Source organism: Meles meles, chromosome 6 (assembly GCF_922984935.1).
Source record: "Meles meles chromosome 6, mMelMel3.1 paternal haplotype, whole genome shotgun sequence".
Classification (NCBI taxonomy): domain Eukaryota; kingdom Metazoa; phylum Chordata; class Mammalia; order Carnivora; family Mustelidae; genus Meles; species Meles meles.
The window spans coordinates 17,075,606-17,100,121 of NC_060071.1; the positions used below are offsets into that span (position 1 = coordinate 17,075,606).

General features: G+C 42.2%; 1 protein-coding gene across 1 annotated transcript in view; it reads right to left on the reverse strand.

Annotated features, from left to right (window-relative positions):
- Positions 1-24,516, reverse strand: part of LOC123943285 (protein FAM169B-like) — an 87,752-nt gene that overhangs the window by 16,818 nt on the left and 46,418 nt on the right. Inside the window, exons 4-5 of the mRNA XM_046007314.1 lie at positions 21,774-21,859; positions 15,675-15,852 (exon numbers count right to left, since the gene is read on the reverse strand). Coding sequence (XP_045863270.1) covers positions 15,675-15,852; positions 21,774-21,859 — 264 coding nt within the window. The remainder of the gene's footprint in view (positions 1-15,674; positions 15,853-21,773; positions 21,860-24,516) is intronic.

Here is a 24,516-nt window from a genome sequence, read left to right on the forward strand (position 1 = left end):
ATAGCTATAGTCAAGGCAACCAGCAGTCATAAGTGTTGACAAGATACGGAGAAACTGAAACCGTCACATAGTGCTGATGGGAATTTGTAACGGTAAAGCCACTTTGTCAAATAATTTGAGTTTCTTAAAGTTAAACATGTGTGTATCTGATGACCCACCAATTCTATTCCTAGGAAGCTAATATTTGCTACAATTTGGATAAACCTCAAAAACATTAAGAAAAACAATTCAGGCACAAAAGACCACATATTGTATCATTCCATTTAGATGAGCTGCCCCTGAAAGGCAAACTGATAAGGACAGAGAGCAGAGTGGGGTTGCCTAGAGCTGGGGTGGAAACAGATTGATAGCCAACAGGCAACTTTTTCCGGTGATAGAAATATCCAAAATCTAGATAGTGGTGATGGTTACACAACTCTGAATTTTTCAGAAATTACTTACTCTTGGCAAATTTTATGCAGTGTAAAATTATACCTCAACAAAATCGATTTTTAAAAGATTCAGTGGGGGTGCCTGGGTGGCTCAGTGGGTTAAGCCTCTGCCTTCAGCTCAGGTCATGATCCTAGGGTCCTGGGATCAAGCCCCGCATCGGGCTCCCCGCTCAGCAGGGAGCCTGCTTCTCTCTCTGCCTGCCTCTCTGCCTACTTGTGATCTCTGTCTGTCAAATAAATAAATAAATAAAATCTTTAAAAGATTCAATGAATTGTGTTAAAATTATTGTATTGGGGTGCCTGGGTGACTCAATGGGTTAGGCATCCAACTTTTGGTTTCAGCTCAGGTCATATGAGATCTTTCAGTCATGAGATTGAGCCCCATGTCCAGCCCCCCACTCATGTTCTACTTCAGGTTCTTTCTCCCTCTCTCTCCTCTTTTGCCCCTTTCTACTCACATGTTCTCTCTCTCTCTCAAATAAATAAATAACATTTTTAAATAAATAATAAAAATAAAATTATTATATTGAAATTATATGAAAAAGGTACAATCAAGAGTAAAAGAGGGAAAACAGTATCTTTAGGGTAGAGAAACCTGTCAGACACCCCCCGTGAGTGATCAGAGTGCGCATGGCTAATAGTAATGCTGGGATCATGTACTTTCATGTGTGATGGAAGAATGTGAGGACAAGGACACTTACTTCACTTTCCCCCAAACCCATATCCCATGATATGATATCATGGATATCTCATGATATCCCATATCATGAGAAGATATCAGACAGACCTAAATTAAGGGACAGTCCATAAATCTCCTGACCAGTACTCTTCCAAAGTGTCCAGGTCATGAAAGACAAGGAGAACAAAGAGATGGTCACAGATCAGGCAAGGGAACTAAAAAGATCTGAACTACGTGCAAGGTGGTATCCTGGATCAACCCTATAAGAGAAAAAGGACACTGCTGAAAAATTAACCAATGTTAATTTCTTAGGTTTGATCCTCATACCATGGTCCTGTCCTATGTTACCAGTGGACGGAGGTAGATGAAAGGTATAACAGGAACTCTGAACTGCTTTGCAGCTGTTCTGTAAATCTAAAATTATTTCAAAATAAAAAGCTGGGCAGGGGGAGAGGCAGAAGAAACAAAAGCACTCCGCCAGCCCTTCCTAATGGCTAATCATACCCAGGTTGGTCAAATAAAATCTGTCCTCTAAAATCAATTCCCAGGGCACCTGGGTGGCTCAATGGATTAAGTGTCTGCCTTCCGCTCAGGTCATGATCCCAGGGTCCTGGAATTGATCCACTGATCAATGGGGGATCCATTGATCCCCTGCTCAGCGGGGAGTCTGCCTCTCTCTCTCCCTCTGCCCCACCCCCAGCTCTGCTTTCTCTCAATCAAAAAAAACACAAAAAAACAAAAACAAAAACTTTAAAATCAATTCCCAAAACAGAAGAACTGCCTTTTTAAGAAGGATACTAATTAACAGTAATAAGAATATTATGTGATTATGAACAGGGGCAGAGATAATGAGCTGGCTGCATGCCAATGGACTCTCCACTCATAATCAGAATGTCAAGTTCAAGGAATTCATATCACATAGCATGGAATGGTAAGAACCTCAGCGATGATCTCATTCATTCTACCCATTTTACAGACATGGCAGCTGACAGGGTCAAGAAAGGTTCAAGAACAAACAACCGAAGAAAATAAAACACACAGAGAACAAGGGGCTTGGCTCTCTTCTGTCAGTAACATCTGCCCAACTGGTTCCCATCAGCTCACAGAGAGTCTGGTGAACCCAGAGCAAACTCAGACCAGCCATGCCACCAAGGTAGCTGGGGGCGGAACTAAACCAAGAACCAAGAACACCTGGTGCCCTTTGTCTTTCTGGCCTCATCGTGTCCAAAATTACCTTCAGTGATTACATAGGTTGTCTCTAGCTAACAACACTTAGAAGATTAAAGCATGTTCCAGATGCGCACTGTTCAAAATCAGAACAAAGATGCTGTCTCTCAGGCAAATTTAAATATCCAGAAAGGCCTTCTACCTGTGGACAACGGATCATGGAAAGAAAGTTCGTGGGAACAGATCCATGGAGACCACAATTCATAGTAAATGATGGAGATAAAACAAAATAAAAACAAACAAACAAACAAAAAAGAAAAGTCTGGTAAAACACAAACTAGTCAGAACTGGTTAAATGAGCAGCAGGATGAGATCATTTTTACCATAAATGCTGGTAGGAAATAAACAAGTAAAACTGAAAATTAACAAACCGAGCATCAGAATTTAAGAGACTGAAAAAAAACAGAAGAGAGACACGAAGAAAATAAAGGCAAGGAGACAAGGATGATAGAAATTAATAAAATAGGGGTGCCTGGGTGGCTCAGTGGGTTGGAGCCTCTGCCTTTGGCTCTGGTCATGATCTCAGGCTGCTGGGATTGAGCCCCACATCGGGCTCTCTGCTTGGCGGGGAGCCTGCTTCCCCCTCTCTCTCTGCCTTGCCTCTCTGCCTACGTGTGATCTCTGTCAAATAAATAAATAAAATCTTTTTTCAAAAATAGAACTTAATAAAATAGAAAACAAAAATACAACATAAAGGATTTTTTTAATTTCAAGAGTTATTAAAGGAAGATTGAATACACCATACATAAAACACATTGGGAATTAAAATAAAGATATCACTATAGACATGGCTGAAATTTCAAAGGTAAGAGAATATAATAAATATCTCTACACCAATAAACTGGAAAAACAGATGAAAAGGACAAATTCCTAGGACAATACAAACCACCCAAACTGACTTATAAAAAAACAGAAAGACCAGCCTGTCCTATGAGCATCAAAACGTGAACTCAGGGGGCGCCTGGGTAGCTCAGTGGATTAAGCCACTGCCTTCGGCTCAGGTCATGATCTCAGGGTCATGAGATCAAGCCCCGCATCGGGCTCTCTGCTCCGCAGGGAGCCTGCTTCCTCCTCTCTCTCTGCCTGCCTCTCTGCCTACTTGTGATCTCTCTCTGCGTCAAATAAAAAAAAAAAAAAAAAACGTGAACTCAGTAGTTTAAACCTCTCCCACACTGAACACATCAGGCCAGGTGGCTATAGATGTAAGTTCAACCAACCTTCCAAGGAAAGCCTTCCAGAGAACAGAAAAAAGGAGAATATTACCCAACTTAGTCTCTGAGTCTCACCTTTTAAGGAAAAAGAAAAAAAAACAGCCAAGGTTCAGAAAAATAGGTAAATAATAGTAATTCATAAGCGTAAGACAAAAAACTTACACCCATATTGACAAACTGCATTCAACAGGGTGTACAAAGTTAACTTAGATCACGGTAAGGGGCTGGTTTTCTGCTCACCACTCTGGCTGTTCTGTGGGAGACGCAGAATCAGTAAGGGGCATGAGCTAAGACTACACATAATGAAGGCTTTGCCTTCAACAGCCTGGGAGGACCTGAAGAAGGAACTTCTGAAAGAAGAAAACAAAACTTACCAAAGAGTAGGCAGAAAACATGGTACCAACAGGCTGTCCATTAAAAATAGGCACCCCAACAAAACACAGAAAAAGACAAGGAGGGTTACTTCACGAAGACACTGAGTGAATTCTTGGAATACCTAAGACAGCATTCACAGATGGTGCACCATGGGGGAAATGATAGCAACAGGCAGCCAGAAAGTAAGGGAAGAAATGGAATCTGCTTCGAAGAGAGAGATTTGCTGGGAGGAAGATAAAACAGGCAGGGGGCGAGACGATGGTCACAGCGTATTCCCCCTGCCGGCTGCTTTTGAGAACTAAGACCTGGGCACCGGGGAAGTTTATGGTGGGAGGCCCCAAGCCACAAAACAGCCAAGCGCCTGGCCAAACGCAGTCCAGCTCTTGCTGCGTTTCCTTTTGCAAAGTAGCATTTGTGTGGGCTGGGAAGCCCCTGTCCAGGTTTGTCCAGCTGATCCCAAAGGCAGTTTGCTGTCCGTGGCTGCTGTAGAAACTTGGCCCTGCGAAGCATTTTAAGCATAACTGCTCTAAAAATCCAAATTCAGGCCACAGTTGCTAGTCCAAGAGATTCAGTTCAGACCACAAAGATATTTGGGATACTCCTAACCCATGGACATGGAAATAGCTAAAAGCGTTAACTTTCGCTAGCCATTAGCACTATCCTTTTGTTACAATCATATTAGATGTGGGTGGTGAACCCACTGTACAAGGTCAGAGCCAGACATCCCTCGGAACCGGGGTCAGAGCCAGACTTCCTGGGTACCCGCTGCACAAGGTCAGAGCCAGACTGCCTTGGAACCTGGGGCAGTTGAGGATGTACTGACGATTCCAGTAAATGACCTGGATGTTTCTAAATTCTTCCCACCAAGGAGCGTTGCTAACACCTATCTGCATAAAATCTTTTTTTTTTTTAAGTATGAGACATTTAAGTTGTATTTGCTGGACTAGGCACTGGCAAACTTTTTCTGTAAATTCCAAACAGAAAATACTTTTAGGCTTTAGGGGAAACCGTTCACCGCTGCAGTTGTGCCAAATCAGCTGCGGACATTACGAACGGGCATGGTTATGTTCCAATCGATTTCTATTTACACAAAGAGGCGATGAGCAGAATTTGGCCAGCAGGCCATAGTTATTAATGCCTGCTCCAGAAAAAACATCACTTTCACAGGTAGGACTAAGTGTTTATAATACCCATTTGTAATAATCATCTTTTCTCAAGAACAACTGAAAACAATGCATTAATGTCAACCACTCCAAAACAAGATACATTTATTTATAATTTTTTCCTAAGATTTTATTTATTTATTTGACCGAGAGAGAGAGAGAGACAGTGAGAGCAGGAACACAAGCAGGGGGAGTGGGAGAGGGAGAAGCAGGGTTCCCGATGAACAGAGAGCCTGATATGGGGCTCAATCCCAGGACCCCAGGATCACGACTCAAGCCGAAGGCAGACACTTAATGACTGAACCACCCAGGCACCCCAAAACAAGATACATTTAGAGATAAGAACTAATTATATTAAAAAAAAATAAAATTTAAAAAAAAAGAATTATATCATTTTTTTCCTCTAAAATTTCCTTGTATGTATTTTACTATTATAAGAGGAACTTATTTATTTATAAGATGCCATGAAAGTCTCTCTTAAATATTGGGGGAAGAAAGTTTATCTGCTTAAAGAAATAACTTTGGCCAAGTTGACTTTATCTCGGATTGTTAGATGAAAATCTGTATCAGTAAGTCACCTCCTTTTCAGATTACAGGAGAAAGAACTGTCCCAGTTCAACTCTGTGCTAGAGGACCCTGTACGAAATCCAGTCCATGTGGCGTAGAACAAAGGAAAATTATAAAAGCCAAAAAAACTACCAGTTCCTCCTTTTTTTTCTTTCTTTTTTTTTTCTAAAGATTTTATTTATTTATTTGAGAGAGAAAGAGAAAACAAGAGTAGGGGGAAGGGCAGAGAGAGAATCAGGCTCCTTGCTGAACAGAGAGCCCAATGCGGGACTCGATCCCAGGACTCTGGGATCATGACTTGAGCAGAAGGCAGACGCTTCACAGATTGAGCCAGCAGGCACCCCTAGCAGTTCCTCTTCTAAGTATACACTCTCAAGTGGTGATGCCCAAATGTTTTCTCATTATCACCAACCTAAGGAGCCATTTTTTCCTAATCTTGCACCCCTCCCCCTGACTAGATACTAAGGAATAAGGCTTTGTTGGAAGGGCTGAGGTTTGGAGGGCCAGAGACCATTGTATTATCCATGATTCCTTTGCTCCCCAAAGGTTTGACTGTCGGGGGGCAATGCCACCCCACTGAGAATGCATGCCTTGGGTGAGTGGGTCTCCGACTTCAGAGTTCTTGGGAGTCACCTGAAGGGCTTGTTAAGACAGATCACAGGGGCCCAATCCACCGCCAGGGTTTCAGAGGCAGCAGGTCTTGGAAGGAGCCTGAGAACTCCTGTAGCCCATAATATGTGAGCAGCATGAACTGCCTGCTGAGCACTCCATCCTTTACACACCAGCCACTGTGCAAGCAAGGAAGGGCTGCCTGGTGGTGGTGACCACAAGTATTCCAGGCCGGACTGAGCCTACTTTATGAACAGAATTTTTCCATGGATTATTATGGGCTGTCTATCCTTTAAAAATCCCACAGTCCTTTAAAATTGCCCCTACCACAGCCAAGAACGAAGGCTAGGTGGCCATACCTGGACCACAAAAGCCAGCCCCCCGCAATCCACAGTCAGTTGAGATCAAAGTGAACCCGTGATGCACAAGAAAACCAATCCACAAGCCAGCTGGACCAACCTGATTCTTTCAAGAGACTTTAAATGATGTGAAAAAGGGATCACAAATGATCTTGGCCCTTTAAGGTAGGTACAAGGAGAGGCCAGGGGGCATGATGGCAAATGAAAATCAAGGTTATAAGGAAGCAGGAGATACAAGTGGATAATGTTAGCAGCTTTGCAAGGCTGAGAATGTAACAGCTAGCTGCTGGTGCACATTCCAGCAGAAGAAGCCAGGCTGCATCCCGTGCATTCGCCCCCCCGCGCCCGTCCCCGCACCCTCCAATGCCCCTTCTCTACGGGGACCTCCATTCCTTGTCAACAGCAACCCCTTTCTCATCAGGCAGCACTCCCCACTCACAACGGTGCATTCCCCACTCAGCCATCTTTGCTACTGATGTTTCTGCTATAGTCCAGAAATGGCCTGAGGGGGGCCTTCCTGATGAGACGGCCCAGCAGGAGGGACCTGTGGCATTGGAATTCTGGGGGAGGGGAGAGCAGGAAACCCTCCCCACCCCCCACTTCAAAGAGCAGGGCAGCCAAGGCCACTTTGAAACATCACTGCTGTCCCAAAGGTGCTTGTCTGGATGGCAAGTCACCTAATTTAATACTTTTCAGTGCCACTCCTGTTTTTATGATTTGCATTAGTGTTGGAGCTTTCAGGCAGCTGAAACAGAAAGCTGTTCTTTTTAGATTTTTATACAAAAGCAACACACGTCTTAGCTCTGCCTCAAATTGGCCAAACTCGCCACTTACCAGTCCAGTATTTTCTTCCCTTGAAAGCTAACAGTAAGTGGACTAGGGCTCTGAGAACAAAAGGTCAAGTAAAATCTCATTAGTTTTGATTATCTAGGAGAATTTCAACATAAAATAGTGAACTGGCTGAAGTATCAATATTACTGAGCAGTCAAATGAAGGCAGAAATTCAAACCAGCCTATTAAGAATATGTCCCCAAAGAGAGGTCTACCTGAAAAGATCTCATTCAGTCCATACAAAAGCACCCACTTGTTGTAAACTGAATGTGCCCGTCAGCAATGAAGAGGCACAAACTACTGATCTACACATTGACTTGGATGAATAAAGGCATTATACTGAGTGAAAAGAGTCAGTCTCTTGGGGTGCCTGGGTGGCTCAGCTGTTTGAGCGGCCGAGTCTCAATTTCGGCGCACGTCATGATCTTGGAGTCCTGGGATCGAGCCCCGAGTCAGGCTCCACACTCAGCCTGGAATCGCTTGAGAGTCTTTCCCTGTCCCTCTGCCCCTGCCCTCTGCTCATGCTCTCTCAATATATATAACATAAATATATAAAAGCTTTAAAAAAAAAAAGAAAGAAAGAAAGAAGAGTCAGTCTCAAAGGGTTATAAACTATATGATTCCATTACACGACACTTTAGAAAAGACAAAACAATAGTGATGGAGAACAAATCAGTGGTTTCCAGGGCTTTCAGGAGGCAGTTAGAGGGCAAGGAATGACAAGGGATAACATGAAGGAGGTTTTGGGGGTGGTGGATTTTATTCCTTATTTTAATTATGGTTGTAGTTACATGAATCTATACATAGGTCAAAATCCACAGATCTGTAAAGCAAAAAAAAAAAAAAAAAAAAAAAAAAAAAGTCAATTTTACTGTCTAATACATTTTTAAAATACTTAAAAGTATGTGCCAAGGAAGTGTTTAGAAACAATGTATACTCTTAAATAGGTGACCCCTGACCCCTGTGATCCAATTTATGCACTGAATCTGCACATTTTCTTTTCCTCTCAGAATGAAATTATACACTGCAGCCCAGCTTAAGCTAAATTAAGATATGCTAAATCAAAAGGACCTAATCTCATGAAGAAAAATCATAATGCTGCAAAGTTGAGAAGCATGCCATGTGCTACGCCAGTATCCTCAGCATCAACACAAAAACACTACGCAATGTCGTGGCGAACACTGAGGACAGAGCCGAGACTAAAGAAACGTTAACTGTTCTGAACTTGTGAACTACAAACTCCTCCCATAGACCATTAAATTATATGTATTCACCAGTGATTTTTTTTTGTAAATCGTGTGTGCAAATAATAAAACATAATAAAATATATTTATCCACTAACTAAATTATGTTTTGTTTAATCGACTTATATGCTGCTCTATTAACGATTTCCTTTTTTTAATTTTTAGATTTCATTTATTTATTTGACACAGAGAGAGAGCACAAGCAGGGGAAGCTGCAGGCAGAGGGAGAGGGAGAAACAGGCCTACCACTGAGCGGGGAGCCCCATGCAGGACTCAACCCCAAGATCCCGGGATCATGATCCAAACTGAAGGCAGACATCTAACAACTGAGCCACCCATGTGCCCTGCTATATCAACCATTTCTTAATTCATCAACATAAATCTCTTTCTCTGATTATAGAAAAAGATGAGAAGGAAAGGAATAAAATTTCTCTGATCCATACCTAACAAGATCCCTATCAGAAAACGGTGGTGGAAGGAAATGTTTGTTTTTGGTTCCTGCTGTTTGGGGGTTCTATACTTTCATTATGCAAATCATATTGTGCAAATCCCACATATAATAACTACTTAATAAATAAATAAAGGTGAGAAATCATTTAAAGTTACCACTGGGTAGAGGAAAATTTAATTTCAGAAATTTGCAACTGGAAATGGTGCCTCAGTGGCCCATCTGGTTAAGCATCCAACTCTTGATCTCAGCCCAGGTCTTGATCTCGTCATGAGTTGAAATCTGGCAGTGGTCTCCACACTGGGCATGGAGCCTACAAGGAAGGGAGGGAGGGAGGGAGGAAGGGAGGAAGGGAGGAAAGAAAGAGAGAGAGAGAGAAAATAAAGTTGCAACTGGACTAGGTAAAACCTATGAGTTTGCAGCTTACTGGCCATGGGGTATATATAATTCAACCCCCAAAGCTACAGAAAACACTCATGGGAAAAACTGAAACATTACCCATTAAATGTGTCACAGATCAGATTTACAATTAGGAAAGCAGCTGGAAATGTAAAGCAGCATGAGATCCACAGAATGAACCAAACTCAAATTCAAAGCAACTACCACAGCTAGCCAACACATGAGTGAAGGAGCCCCCATGGAACCCAAGAAGAAAAAAGTCAAAGACCAGAGAGACAATTTGAAAAATGGCACCACACAGGATCAGATGTGACAATTTGATGCTTTTCTCAAAAACAGACCTTCCTCAACTGAGACAGTTCAAGTGGCAGAGAGCTGAAGCCAAATGGGCTTAAACAGTGAAAGTACAGACCCCCAAAACAGCAGGAACCAAAAACAAATAACAACAAAACAAGCCGAGGCGCCTGGGTGGCTCAGTGGGTTGAGCCGCTGCCTTCGGCTCAGGTCATGATCTCAGGGTCCTGGGATCGAGTCCCGCATCAGGCTCTCTGCTCAGCAGCAAGCCTGCTTCCCTCTCTCTCTCTTTGCCTGCCTCTCGGTCTACTTGTGATTTCTCTCTGTCAAATAAATAAATAAAATCTTTAAAAAAAAAAAAAAAACAAGCCAACAACAACAACAAACGAAAAGCAAAACAAAAACACAAAGCCACACACACAAAAAACCCTCAGGAAAAGTAAATCAAATCCATGTGAAAATCTTTGGCCACCAAATCCGCGGGCACACTGAAGAACTCTACAGGGCCAGGCTAAAGAAACAGCCATGGGAAATCACACAAACAGATGTCAGCCGCTATAGATCACAAAGAGGACAAAGTCTACCCTTTGAAGCTAGGCAGGTTGAACAGCTACTAGATCAAAAATCTAAAAATCCTCAGAAAACACACACCCAAAAAAAATTGAGCTGTTACACTATATCTGCAATATCTAATTTTCGACCAAAAATTATTCAACACACACACACACACACACACACACACACACAGAGCCAGGAATGTGTGATCCATACTCGGGGGGGTGGGGGGGAAGTTGTCAATATAACTGATTTTAAACAGACCCAGATGTTGGACTTTGCAAAGGCCTCAAAACAACTTTACAAATATATTCGAAATATTAAAATAAAATAATTCAAAAAATTAAAGGGAAGTATATGGAAAATCTCAACAGAGAAATAGCAACTACAAAAAATAATATAAATTCTAGAGCTAAAAAGTACAATAACTAAAAATTTTCAATGAGCTCAACAACAGATTGGAGATGGCAGATGAACTTGAATAGGTGCCAGTAGAAATTACCCAACAAAGAGAGAAAAACGTTTGAAGAAAAATGAATAAAACCTCCAAGACAAAACTTAAAGACATTATGAAGCACACCAGCACACATACAACTGGAATCCCAGATAAAGAACAATGAAGGCAGCATTTTTTTAAAAAGATTTTATTTATTTATTTGAGAAAGAGAGAGAGTGAGAGAGAATACGAGAGGGGAGGTCAGAGGGAAAAGCAGACTCCCCACAGAGCTCGGAACCCAATGCAGGACTCAATCCCAGGACTCCAGGATCATGACCCAAGCCGAAAGCAGTGGCTTAACCAACAGAGTCACCCAGGTACCCTGAAAGCAGCATTTTTAAAAAAAACTGAAGAAATAATGGCCTAAAACTTCCAAAATATGGCAGAAAACATAAAGATTCAAGAAGCTCACCAAAGCCCAAGAAAGATAAACAGAACTAAAATCATTTCTAGACACACTATAGTCAAACTACAAAAAAAGCTAAAGTTAAAGGGAAAACTTTGAAAACAATCAGAGAAACCTATGTGTTGTGTAGGAGGGAATAACAATAAATAACTAGCTAATTTCTCACCAGAAACTATGAAAGACAGAAGCCTGGAAAAACATATTCAAAACACTAAAAGGAGTGGGGGAATTATCAGTAATAATTCTATATCCAGCTAAACTATCCTTCAAATATGACTGTAAAATAAAATCTATTTCAGTAAACAAAACCTGAGATATTTGTCGCCAGCAGAACCACACCACAGCCAATTCTAAGGGAAGTATTTTAGCCTAAAGGAAAAATGACATTGGACGGCAAGTGGGACCAATATTAAAATTTTTTTAAAGGTAAGTATGTGAGAAAGATTTTAGCTATATTTATTTTATTTATTTTAAAAGATATGACTACTAAACTAAAAATTATCAATCAATAAAGATAGGTGTATAACATGAACAGATCTAATATAAAACAATAGCACTATGGAAATAAGGGATAAACAAAAATACACTGCTAAAAGATTTCTATATTTCACCTGAGGTAATTCAATATCAACTGTAAGTAAATTGGGAAAAGTTTAAGATGCATACGTGATCCCCAGAGCAAAAACTAAAAATGCAAAAATATAGAACTAGAAAGCTAATAGAGAAATTAAAATGAAATACTAACAAATATCTGATTAAAATAAAACAAGATATAAAGGAGGGACAGAGGAACCAAAAAAAAAAAAAAAAAAAACAGCAGACACAAAACAAATTGCAAATGAGAAGACCTCAGTATAATCATATCAATAATTAAATGTAAGGGGACTAACACTCCATTCAAAAGACGGACATTTTAAGACTAGGTTTAAAATCCAAGACCCAGGGATGCTTGTGTGGTTCAGTCAGTAAAGTGTCTGTCTTCAGCTCAGGTCTCAGTTTCCTGGGATCGAGTCCTGCGCTGGGCTCCTTGTTCAGTGGGGAGCCTGATTCTCTCACTTCCTGCCACCCCCCTGCTTCTGTGCATTCTCTCTCTCTCTCTCTGACAAGTAAATAAATAAAATCTAAAAGTAAATAAATAAATAATAAATAGGATCCCATACCCAGCTGTATGCTGTCGACAAAATATATGCTTCAGATAACAAAGACATGAACAGACTAAAAGTAAAAGGCTACAAGCTACATTACAAGAATGTATTCCATACAGGGGCGCCTGGGTGGCTCAGTGGGTTAAATAAAGCCTCTGCCTTCAGCTCAGGTCATGATCCCAGGGTCCTGGGATCGAGCCACACATCAGGCTCTCTGCTCAGTGGGGAGCCTGCTTCCCCCTCTCACTCTCTCTCTCTGCCTGCTTGTGATCTCTGTCACATGAATAAATTTAAAAAAAAAAAGAATGTATTCCATACAAATCATAAGCATAAGAAAGATGATGAGTCTATATATATTAATATCAAACAAAACAGACCTCATAATAAGAAATATTACTGAAGACAACTGGGGACTTCATAATGATAAAATGACCAATATATCAGGTAGGTATAACAATCATAAATATAGACGTGACTGATAAAAAAGCTTCAAAACACATAAAGTAAAAACTAACAAAACTAAAATGAGAGATGAATGCACAATCATAGACTTTCACAAACTTTCAGAAATTGATAGAACTAGACAAAAATAGTCAGTAAGAAGTTAGAAAATCTAAACAACATTATTAATTATCTTATCCCAAATGATATTTCCGGAACACTAAACCCAATGCCTGCAGAATATACACATTCCTTCAAGTCTACAGGGAATGTCTACCAATACAGACTATATAATGGGCCATTAAACAATCCTCAATAATTCTTAAAATATTAAAAAATTCAAAATATTTTAAATTGTTAAATTTATATTTATATTAATTATATTTATATTTATATAAATTTAAATTTATATTATAAATTATAATACCTATTTATATATGAAATAATTATTTATATTATAAATACATATAAATTAACCTTATATTAATAAAATTAATGTTTAGAATATTTAAAAATTTAAATATTAATATTAAAAATAGTAAAATAGACTATTCTTTTACTGCAAAGGAATTAAGTTAAAAATCAAAAATAAGGGGCACCTGGGTGGCTCACTGGATTAAGCCTCTGCCTTCAGCTCAGGTCATGATCCTAGGGTCCTGGGATCAAGCCCCACATCAGGCTCTCTGCTCAGCAGGAAGACTGCTTTCCCCTCTCTCTCTGTCTGCCTCTCTGCCTACTTGTGATCTCTGTCTGTCAAATAAATAAATACAATCTTAAAAAAAAAAGAAATCAAAGGTAAATCAATAAGTAAAACATTTGGAATATCTGGAAATTTAAAACTCACTTTAAAACACTCATACAAATTACAAAGTAAATTTAGAAAATATTTTGAACAAAATAATAATGAAAATTGGTAAACTGATAAAATAGATTCCATCAAAATTTCAAATGTTTGCTCTCTGAGAAATACTGTCGTGCCAAAATGAAAATGTTTTCCAAATATATATCTGATAAAGAACTGACACCTAGGGGCATCTGGGTGGCTCAGTGGGTTAAAGCCTCTGCCTTTGGCTCAGGTCATGATCCCAGGGTCCTGGGATAAAGCCCTGCATCGCATTGGGCTCTCTGCTCAGCAGGGAGCCTGCTTCCCCCTCTCTCTGTCTCTGCCTGTCTCTCTGCCTACTTGTGATCTCTGTCAAATAAATAAATGAAATCTTAAAAAAAAAAAAGAACTGACACCTATAACATATGAAGAAACTACAATAGCAAAAACCCAATAAAATATGGGCCAAAATATTTAAGGGACACTTAAAGAAGATAAGCGACCATCAACAAAGCACACAAAAACATTATCAGTATCGTTTGCAATTAGGGAAATGCAAATTAAAACCAAAATTAAATACTACTTCCCTCCTCGTAGAATAGGTAAAATTAAAAAGACTCACAATACCAAGTACTGGCAAGGATGTAAAATGGCTGCAACTCTCATACTTTCCTGGTGGCAATATGTATACAAGTATTCTAACAGAAATATTTTTATTCTGTCTCTCCAAAAATAAGCTAATCTAGCAAAAGGCAGTAAAAAAAAAAAAATGTTTTAATTGGCAACATACACCTGAAGCATATATTTTCATTAATTTTATACTGGTTTGGTACCAGTATAAATAAATTGTTGAAAATGAAATAAATTGTTGAGTAACTAAAAGTCAATTGCCACTTAAAAAAAAAAAATCAGTTCATGGATGAAAAGACATGACCCAATAAGCGGCTTCAGAGAACTTTCCACCACGTTCATGGAATTCATCAAAAATGAAGAAGAGGCAGAAATCCAAGCACCTAGTCTGGTCTACCTTAGCTTGACAATCTTAAGGTTCTCCTTCCACTTTGAGTTCTGGGTCAGCCTCGGGAAAAAGGAGACGGCCACAACCAACCTCTCTACTTGAGTGTCTGGAATGACCTTGACAAGTAGTTAACTAACGGGAAACTGGTCGTCTCACAAGGCGGGGGGGGGGGGTGACCAGGAGTGGGGAGGGAGGAAGTGGATTTGTTCCATCCTGGACAGGTGGAACAAATACACAGTATGAACAACAGCACAATCAGCCTTCTGAGCCCGGAGAAAAACATGTCCATGGTGGTTCGCCGCGAGACTATTCTTGCTAAAATTTAGGACTTCATAAGAACTGAAGGACAGGGCTGGGACCTCTTGGAGTAGAGATGTTGACAGCCTTTAAAAAATTCAATAAAGTATTAAAGAAAACGACTTTAGAGAAACAGACCAATCCCCGAGGCAAAATGTTCCTAGGAACACATTCACTTCTCGTCAGAGTCCCTAAAAAGATGTCCCAATGTTTCACCCCGACCTTGTTATCATGGCCGACCTCCCCCTCCTCTGAGGTAATGTCTATAAATCTTGGCATCCCGTGTGCTTTTGCTATTAGCGATGGTATTTTTCCTGACAGCTAATAGGTAGCCTTAAAGAAAAGAGATGAAGAGTGTCGTGCTTTGCAGAGTCATTTTACGCCATTAGCAGCAATAAGCATTTATGAGGGACATGGCACTGCCTGGGAATCAAAAGGACACACTTTTCCCCCTATTTGCCAGTACAATGAGAAATGAGAAAATGAAATCCATACCTTGGCTTTATTTACAGGACGGCTGAATTAGTGACACTTTCTGTGCCAGAAGACTCTCTCCAAGGAACACATGTGCTGAGGGAGTCCTCGGACACAGGCAGACATCTAGGGGTCTCCCTACCCCAGCCCCTCCCTCCTCCCCAGGGCCGTGTGTCCCTCACCTTTGCTTTTGGTCGTGTAAAATCCAACAGCTGACCCATCCCGCCACAGAATCTTTGCTTGCTCCTTCACAGAGTGAGGTAAAAAAAACATGTCTCGGTCATCCAAATTTCTCTCCAGTCTTCCAAAAATAACGACGTTTAGAATGAAAAGCACAATCCTTTCCCCAAATGAGTGAACCTTTGAAGGGAAAAAAAAAATAAGAAGAAGAAACAAAGGAAGAACAAGCAAGTGAGAGAGGAAAATCACACACGATAAATTTTGCACTTGGAATCAACCCACACATCAGGGCCAGGTGTGTGCGCCACCATCCCACAATTCCCCTCGTGCTCAAGAGCCAAAATGTGACTCACAGTTTCTCACCAAGGTTTTCACAACCCTGACCTTTCGCACCCATCGGCCTCCAGGAGTGAGGGGCAGTTCCAGAGGGGCCTCCCTGGTCCCCAAGGCTACCTATGTGTAATGAATATAAGTAGACAGAAAAAGTCCATTGCAGGTCAACAAAATAGGAAGTTACCTCCAGGGGGGTCAGGCAAGACATTTCAGCAGATTCCCTAGATGTGTCTAGAAATAAACCCAATTCACCATTTTTTTTAAAGATTTTATTTATTTGAGAGACAGAGATCACAAGTAGGCAGAGAGGCAGGCAGAGAGGGGGAAACAGGCTCCCTGCTGACCAGAGAGCCCCATGAGGGGCTCGATCCCAGGACCCTGGGATCATGACCTGAGCCGAAGGCAGAGGCTTAACCCACTGAGCCACCCAGGTGCCCCCACCATTCTTAATAACAGGCCCAGAATTCTGACCCTCAGAAGGAGGGCAAAGAATAAGAGGGAATTAAAAAAAAAAAAAAAAAAGAACTGGGAGGATCAATGGCTACATCAGAAACGTGATTTTTCGATGGCTTGTGACATAGTAGATTTGGAGCACATGCTACAGTCCCAATCCCAGAGAATTATCAGGAATCAAGGGCCATCTTGTTCTAAGGCTATCAAATGAAACCACTTCTTGCCCACCACAATGTCATGGCAGGTGAAGAAAGTATGTGGTCAAGGTCAGGCCTACACAGAGTTTTAGCATTAACAAGTCAAAATGAGGGGTGCCTGGCCTGGGTGGCTCAGTGGGTTAAGCCTCTGCCTTCGGCTCAGGTCATGATCTCAGGGTCCTGGGATCGAGTCCCGCATCGGGCTCTCTGCTCGGCAGGGAGCTTGCTTCCTCCTCTGTCTCTCTCTGCATGCCTCTCTGCCTGCTTATGATCTTTATCTTTCAAATAAATAAATAATATTTTAAAAAAACAAAAACAAGTCAAAATGACTTCATGGTCCTGTCTGTTAAAATTTTCTGCATTTGGAGAGCCCCGGGTGGCAAATACATAGCAAAAACGGAGGCCTCCGTCTTCTGCACCCACAGCAGACATAACTAATCAATCCCACTCTATGTGGCTCAGCCTGGATAAGGTCACGGAGTCCTTCTACATGCACTCCTCTGGACAACCACAAGCCAGCACCAAATGTGATTCTTGACATGAACCCAATCAGCTATTGATCAAGGGACAGCATTGTTTTATTAGATTTTACCCTGGCAAGACATGTGTGACATGACAAGATTTTACTCCGACAAGACTATGTGACAGCCTATGTGTGGGGGTGTTTGTCCCCCATCCTATGCAGCACCATGGGATCAGCAATGCCATTGAATGGGCTGTGACTCCCACCCACAAGCTAGCATTTGATTCTCCCACCCGCTGGGGACGTCCTGATTTATGGGTAAGAAAACAGAAACCCAAGGAGGGTAAGTGATCGCATTTATTGATTTCCCTGTCTCATTCCAAAGGGGACTTATGACATCTGGACAAGGGCGCTGTCCGAGGCATCAGGCTCAAAACAATAGACCGGGGCCTTCCGGGTCCCAGGCTGGTCCCAACCCATGGTTGCCGCCAGTATCTTCATCCATTACAACTAAGGCTTTGGAAAAGGGAACTTTAATATAAATATCTACACTTCGTTTTATGTTGAATACTTAATCCTTACATTTTTATCATCATCATCGTCATCATTTGTGACCGTGACTTTTCAGCCTAGCTTTGCTGGGAGATATTTAGCAATGCCCAACTTTCTGAGCCTCCATTTCTCCCACTGATCAAGGGAGAAGATTGTCTGAGGCATCCTTAAAACACTTGTTTTGGGGAAGGATGGGTAAAAAAAAAAAAAAAATACATTTGTTTTCAAATGCTCCGATAACAAAAAATAAGGCAGCTTGCTGCCCCCTTTACAAATGGCACAAAGTGTTCAGTGCCAATAAATCTATTAATTGGTCCAGAATGTAAAATAGTTCACCTTCATCTGGAGCCAAATCTTAAATGAAGAAAAGCTTTGTGAAAACCACACCAGCTCAGCTCTGAGAAGCTGCCGCAATTTTGTATCTCAGACAGTAGCAGCCAAACCCAGTTCAGACTTTGAAGAATCACTAGCTGGTCACAAAACCTGAGTGGGGTGATGTGGGAGGTTATATTTTTCAACTTATAAAACCAGAAAGTTCAGAGGAAAGCCAGAAGAGAAAAGCAGATTGCATCTGGCAGAAGGGAAATATCCAATCAAAAACTGGCAGGAGAAAAAGGAGAAGAAAATGCACTGAATTTATCCAATTTCATTACGGGGGGCAGGGAGAGAAATGTGTGTGATTCTGACTTAGAAACATTTCTGGAAACACAAAGCCGAGATCCAGTTCTAATCCCTCAATTAGGACCACTAATTATGTTAACAGAAAGAACATTAAGCATTTTTTTTGGTAATTTATGAAGAATCGTTGGCTAAGAAACAAAATACAATTAAAAGGAAAAAAAAAAGTCAAGACCCCAAATTCTTGGGGGATGGTTGGTGTAGATCGATCTTTACAACATGGTTCATTAAGAGCAAGTAACAACCAAGTTTCTTTCTGTTCACAACATAGGCCACATTTTTTCAGAAAATGTGGGGTTTCCCTCATCTAAACACAGAGGAATTGACACATGGAACAAGTGAATGCTCTTGTTCTGAAAAAAAATAAATAAATAAAATATGAAAGAATTATTTAAAGAGCATGTTAGACTCCTCCTGGCATTCAAAACACCCAACCAGTAAATATCTCTGGCCCACCTGTGGGAAGGGTCCAGAACAGCAAGACAAATGGGCCAGACCACCCCACTAGGTACCTCACACTCATTGGCTGCATCTCAAGCTACAGTGAAATCTGCTAGCGTGGAGGCGGGAAGGGGGAAATTTTCAAAACAGTATCTACCGAGTCAATTAAAACCAGACCTGGAAAAACAAAAAACAAAAAACAAAAACCAGACCTGAAAATATCCTGCTGTTTGCAACAATATGGATATAACTAGAGGGCATTATACAAAGTGAAGTAAGTCAGACAAAGACAAATCCTGCATGATCTCACGTGCACGTGAAATCTTAACAAAGCCCAACTCATTGCAACAGAGAATAGAACGGTGGTTACCAGGGGCTGTGGGTGGGAGAAGAGAGATGTCGGTCAAAAGGTACAAACTTCCAATTATAAGATGAATAAGTTCTGGGAATCTAATATACAGCAGGGTAATTATAGCTAATAATACCGTATTATATTAAAGTTGCTAAGACAGTAGATCTTAAATATTCTCATCACACACAAAAAAATGGTAATTATGTAATACAAAACTGGTGTCAGCCAACACCACGGTGTCCATCATTTGGGGATATGTAAGTATACAAGATCAACACCTCCTGCGCCTCAAACTCACACAATGTTTATGTCAGATATATCTCAGTAAAGCTGGGGAGGGGGACAGGCATGCAAAAGACAACCCACAGACGGGAAAACAATATTTGCCAATCAAAAAAGGCAATGTGTGCAATAAGGACTTGCAACCAGAATATATGAAAAATGTTTGCAACTCAACGGTCAGACGTCAAATAACCCAATTAAAAAGTGGGCCAAGGATTTTAATAGATATTTTCCCAAAGGAGATATATGAATGGCCAATAAGTACATGAAAAAATGCATCACAGCTTTGGCCATCAGAGCAATGCGGCTCAAGACCACAGTGAGATACCACTTCCCACCCAGTCAGATGGAGAGCATAAAAACACAGACAATAAACAAGTGACAGGATGGACATGGAAAGATGGAAGCCATCAGAGATTACCAGTGGGACTATTCGTGGTACACCTGCCGTGGAAAATAGTTCAGTGGTTCCTCATCAAGTTATATAGAGAATTACCACATGACCAGCAACTCCACTCCTGGGTATATACCCAAGAGAATTGAAAATACATGTGCTCCCACAAACTTGTACACAAATGTTCAAGGTGCTGTTATTCGTAATGGCCAAAAGGTAGAAACAACACGTGTCCTCAACAGATACACGGATAAACACACATGCTCGAGCCATGCAATGGGAAATGATCCAGCCATAAAAAGGAATGCGGCTCTAACACACACTACAGTGTGGGTGAACATTGAAGACATTACGCTCAGTGAGAGAAGCTGGACACAAAAGGCTACATATTATATGATTCTGGGGATGGAAATGTCCGGGAGAGACAAATCCACAGAGGCAGAGAGCAGACTCCTTGCCAGGGGCTGGGGAAAGAGAGAAATGAGGGGTGACTGCTGATGGGTAAAGGGTTTCTTTTGGAGGCAATGAAAACATTCTAGAATTCAAGGGCACAACTCTGTGCAAATACTGAAAATCACTGAACTGTACACTTTGAAAGGGTGAAATTTATAGGACATGAATTGTATCTCAATGAAGTTGTTGTTTGAAGGAAAATAAAACTGAATTTTTTTTTTAAATTCATTCAAGCAACTGGGGAAAATACTGTATTATCAATTCCTTCTCTAAACTAGACCCAAAAGAATACTGGTCATTCATTCAGTATTTGTAGGTCCCAATGAGGAAGGTCAAGTGGAATTCCAGACCACTACAGACAGATCCACCATTTTAAGACTGCCGAGAAGCACCTATGGAATTAAGATAAATATGCCAATCAAATGAAAATGGGCAGACATGAGGCAAATAGTCTAAATTCTACACTATTTACTACCTTTCTTGTCAGATCTGCAGTGAAGAAGATGCCACAGGAACTCTGAGGAGCTGCTGTGGCACCTGCCCTCACCCCTACCATCCTAGGTTTTGGCTTTACAACTGCTCCATAAAGTCACAGCCCATCCAAGACCTTCAGGCCTGACATCACAGGGACTGGAGTTTGTGTCCAACCCAATCACTCACTAGCTGCGTGGTTCAGCCTCAATTTCTTCATCTTCAAAACAGTACCTTGAGGATTCTAAAATTAGATAATCCCTGTAAAGAGTCTGAGGACATAGGCGAGTACCTAACACAATGTCTGACTCAGAGTGAGTACCAAAAAAATAATACTTGGACGCAATAAGCAAAAATTTTCCTACACACTAGAGCGACGATGGGGATTTAAGTTTTAAAATGAAGACACGAGAGGCCACTCAGGAAGGTAAGAGAGATCTGCCAATAGCCAGATGTCTGCGGCATACAGCCTTTTATTACTATTTTCCTTACTGGCAGGGCATTCTAGATTGAATCATATCCCCTGGAAAGATGTTCCAAGACCTAATATCCAGTACTTGGGGATGTGACTTATTTAGAAATAGTCTCTGCAAGACGATCAAGTGAAGATGAGGTCATGGGGGGGGTTCCTAATCCAAAATGACTGGTGTCCATATAGAAAAGGGGGGATCTGGACAGAGGGAGACCCACACTGGGAGAAGATGATGTGAAGACATGGGGAGACGGCTATCTCCAGGCCAAGGAACTCCTGACCCACCAGCAGCCAGGAGAGAGGCCTGGAACAGAGTCTCCCTCGTGGCCCTCAGAAGGAACCCTGATTTCAGGCTTATAGTCTCAGAGGCTGGGAGACAACACCTTTCTGTTGTTTCAGCGCCCCCCCCCCCCCCGATCTGTGAAACTTTGTTTCTTGTTTCTTGCAGCCCTGGACGATGAGTCCACAGAGGCCAAGTGCTTTCGATCATTAAAATGATAATGAACACACTGACTTTAAAACCTGTTTTGCAATATCTGTTCCGGTCTACACCACCTCACCTTCATGAGACCTTCTCTGGCAGGATCAGAAGTTCGTAGGACGTCTTCGGTCGGCCACCAGGACTCCTTTATGTAAACAGCCACCACTAGAGAGAAAACCAAGAGAAAATGAAGAGGAGCGCATAGCCAGCCGGCCACGGCCACCGCGGGGGCGGGTTCAACAGAGTGCAGCCGCTGTCAAGGTGCAAAGGACAAGTATGTGTGGGCAAGGCAGGTGATGTTTCTAGAGCTTAGTCCTCCAAGAGCACTGACCAGGACCGAGTGGCCACTCTCACTCAAAGAGGACTTCACTGAGGTCTTCACAGATGGCAGGCTGCCGCCTCTAAAACTACAAGTGTGTCTCCCGATAAGACTGGGCAAAAAGTGCTACACACCAACACGGACAAATTCGATGGAAAGAGGGGTACCTGGGGAGCTCAGTCATTAAGCCTTTGGCTTGGGTCATGGTCCCAGGGTCCTGGGATTAAGCCCCCCATCAGGCTCCTTGCTCAGTGGGAAGCCTGCTTCTCCCTCTCCCACTCCCCCCACTTGTGTTCCTGCCCTCGCTGTCTCTCTCTCTATCAAATAAATAAATAAAATCTTTTTAAAAATTCGATGGAAAAGAACACATTTTTTTTTCAAAGTCCGGTTACGTGCCACAACTCAGAACTCTCCATGCAGTCAAATCCGACATTATCAAAGGGCATTGAGCACAGAATCTTCTAATTTTTTTTTAAAAGATTCTATTTATTTGATTGAGAGAAAGCATGAGCAGGGGGAGGGACAGAGGGAGAGAGATAAGCAGACTCCCCTGCTGAGCAGGGAGGCTGACATGAAGCTTGATCCCACAACCCTGAAATCGTAAGAGGAGCTGAAGACAGACTCTTAATCAACTGAGCCACCAAGGCTCCCTGTGAGTACAAAATCTTATCGCTCTCCACACCAGGCCTGGCACTGTCTTCTTTTCCATGATTTTTTTTTCCCCTTCTCACTGTGAAACTGCCACCTGTGTTTTTCTGAGGAGAACACTGACACTCTGAGCAGTAGTAGCTTGAAGGCAGCCAGTGAGGGGGGGCTGAGGTGGGTCCACCCCCAAGCCATGGACTCCAAGTGCAGTGCTCTCTTGAAGAGGCCAGAAATGAGTCAGGGGTTAGGAAATGGGGTGAACCATGCAGGGGTAAGGGGCACCTTTCAATAAGGAGGTTCTCCTGGGGGCACCTGGGTGGCTCAGTGGGTTAAGCCTCTGCCTTCGGCTCAGGTCATGATCCCAGGGTCCTGGGATCAAGCCCCGCATCGGGCTCTGCTCTGCAGGGAGGCTGCTTCCTCCTCTCTCTCTCTCTGCCTGCCTCTCTGCCTACTTGTGATCTCTGTCTGTCCAAAAAATAAATAAAATCTTAAAAAAAAAAAAAGGAGGTTCTCCTGCAGAAGGAAGAGAAATACCTCCTCCCCCCACTCCTGCCCCATCCCAGGCTAGACAGTCCCTGAAGCTTCTGGAATCTGCCCATTCCATGTTTGGGCATCGGTCCTGCTATGGTAGAGGTGGCCTTGGAACAACCGCAACCTCACGAAGCCCCAGGCTCCTCGTCAGAGTTGCCCAAACTGATCACCCGAGGTGGCTGACAAGTTCCGATGAAGATGGGGTGTGAAACACCCGCCACAGAGCCCGGTGTGCCAAACGGGCTCGGAGACAGCTGATAAATGTCAGCTCTCCCCTCTTTCCCCCAGCCCCACCCACGCCGCTGCCACCAAATCAACCAGCTCCACCTGCCGCCTTGTGATGAGCTCTGTCCCCTCCTCCCCAGCCCCAGATGCCAGCAGGGTCCTGCCACCATCCATAGAAGACTGGGATAGTACCTCACCTGGTCCCCTGCCTCAGTCTCCCCCTATGATCCATCCTTACCGAGTGGCCGCTCCAAATACAAATCCAGTCATAGCCTCTGCCTCTTGCCTCTCAGATGGGCAGCCCTCCTTTCCTTGCTTAGGGATTCCATTTATTTTTTTTTTAAAGATTTTATTTATTTATTTGACAGAGAGAGATCACAAGTAGATAGAGAGGCAGGCAGAGAGAGAGAGAGAGAGAGGGAAGCAGGCTCCCTGCTGAGCAGAGAGCCCGACGTGGGACTCGATCCCAGGACCCTAAGATCATGACCCGAGCCGAAGGCAGCAGCTCAACCCACTGAGCCACCCAGGCGCCCCAGGGATTCCATTTAAACAGCAAAGTTACTTTGGTTGTTTTCTGGCATGTTTGTTTTTATATAATTAAGATCATTTTTTACAGCAGTTTTAGGTTCACAGCAAGACCGAAAGGAAGGTACAGAGACTTCCCACGTGCCCGTACATGTCGCGTCCCCCAGTGTCAGCATCGGCCCCAGAGTGGGCACATTTGTTACACGATGAACCTACACGGACACATCAGAGTCAAAGCCCGTAATCTGCATTACAGTCCACTCTTGTTCTACGTTCTATGGGTTTGAGCAAATCTGTAATGACATGCATCTATCATTATGGATAGATTATCATATGCATCATAATTTTCACTGCCCTCAAAGTCCTCTCCATCTATTAAACCCCTGCTCTCACCCCCCACTCCACCCCTGGGAACGAGTGACTTTTTTTTTTTTTTTTGTCTCTATACTTTTGCCTTTTCCAGAATGTCATTTAATTGGAATCATACGGTCTGAAGCCCTTTTCAGATTGCCTTCTTTCACTTAGTAACATACCATTAAGTTTCCTCCCTGTCTTTGCCTGGCTAGAGATCCCAAAA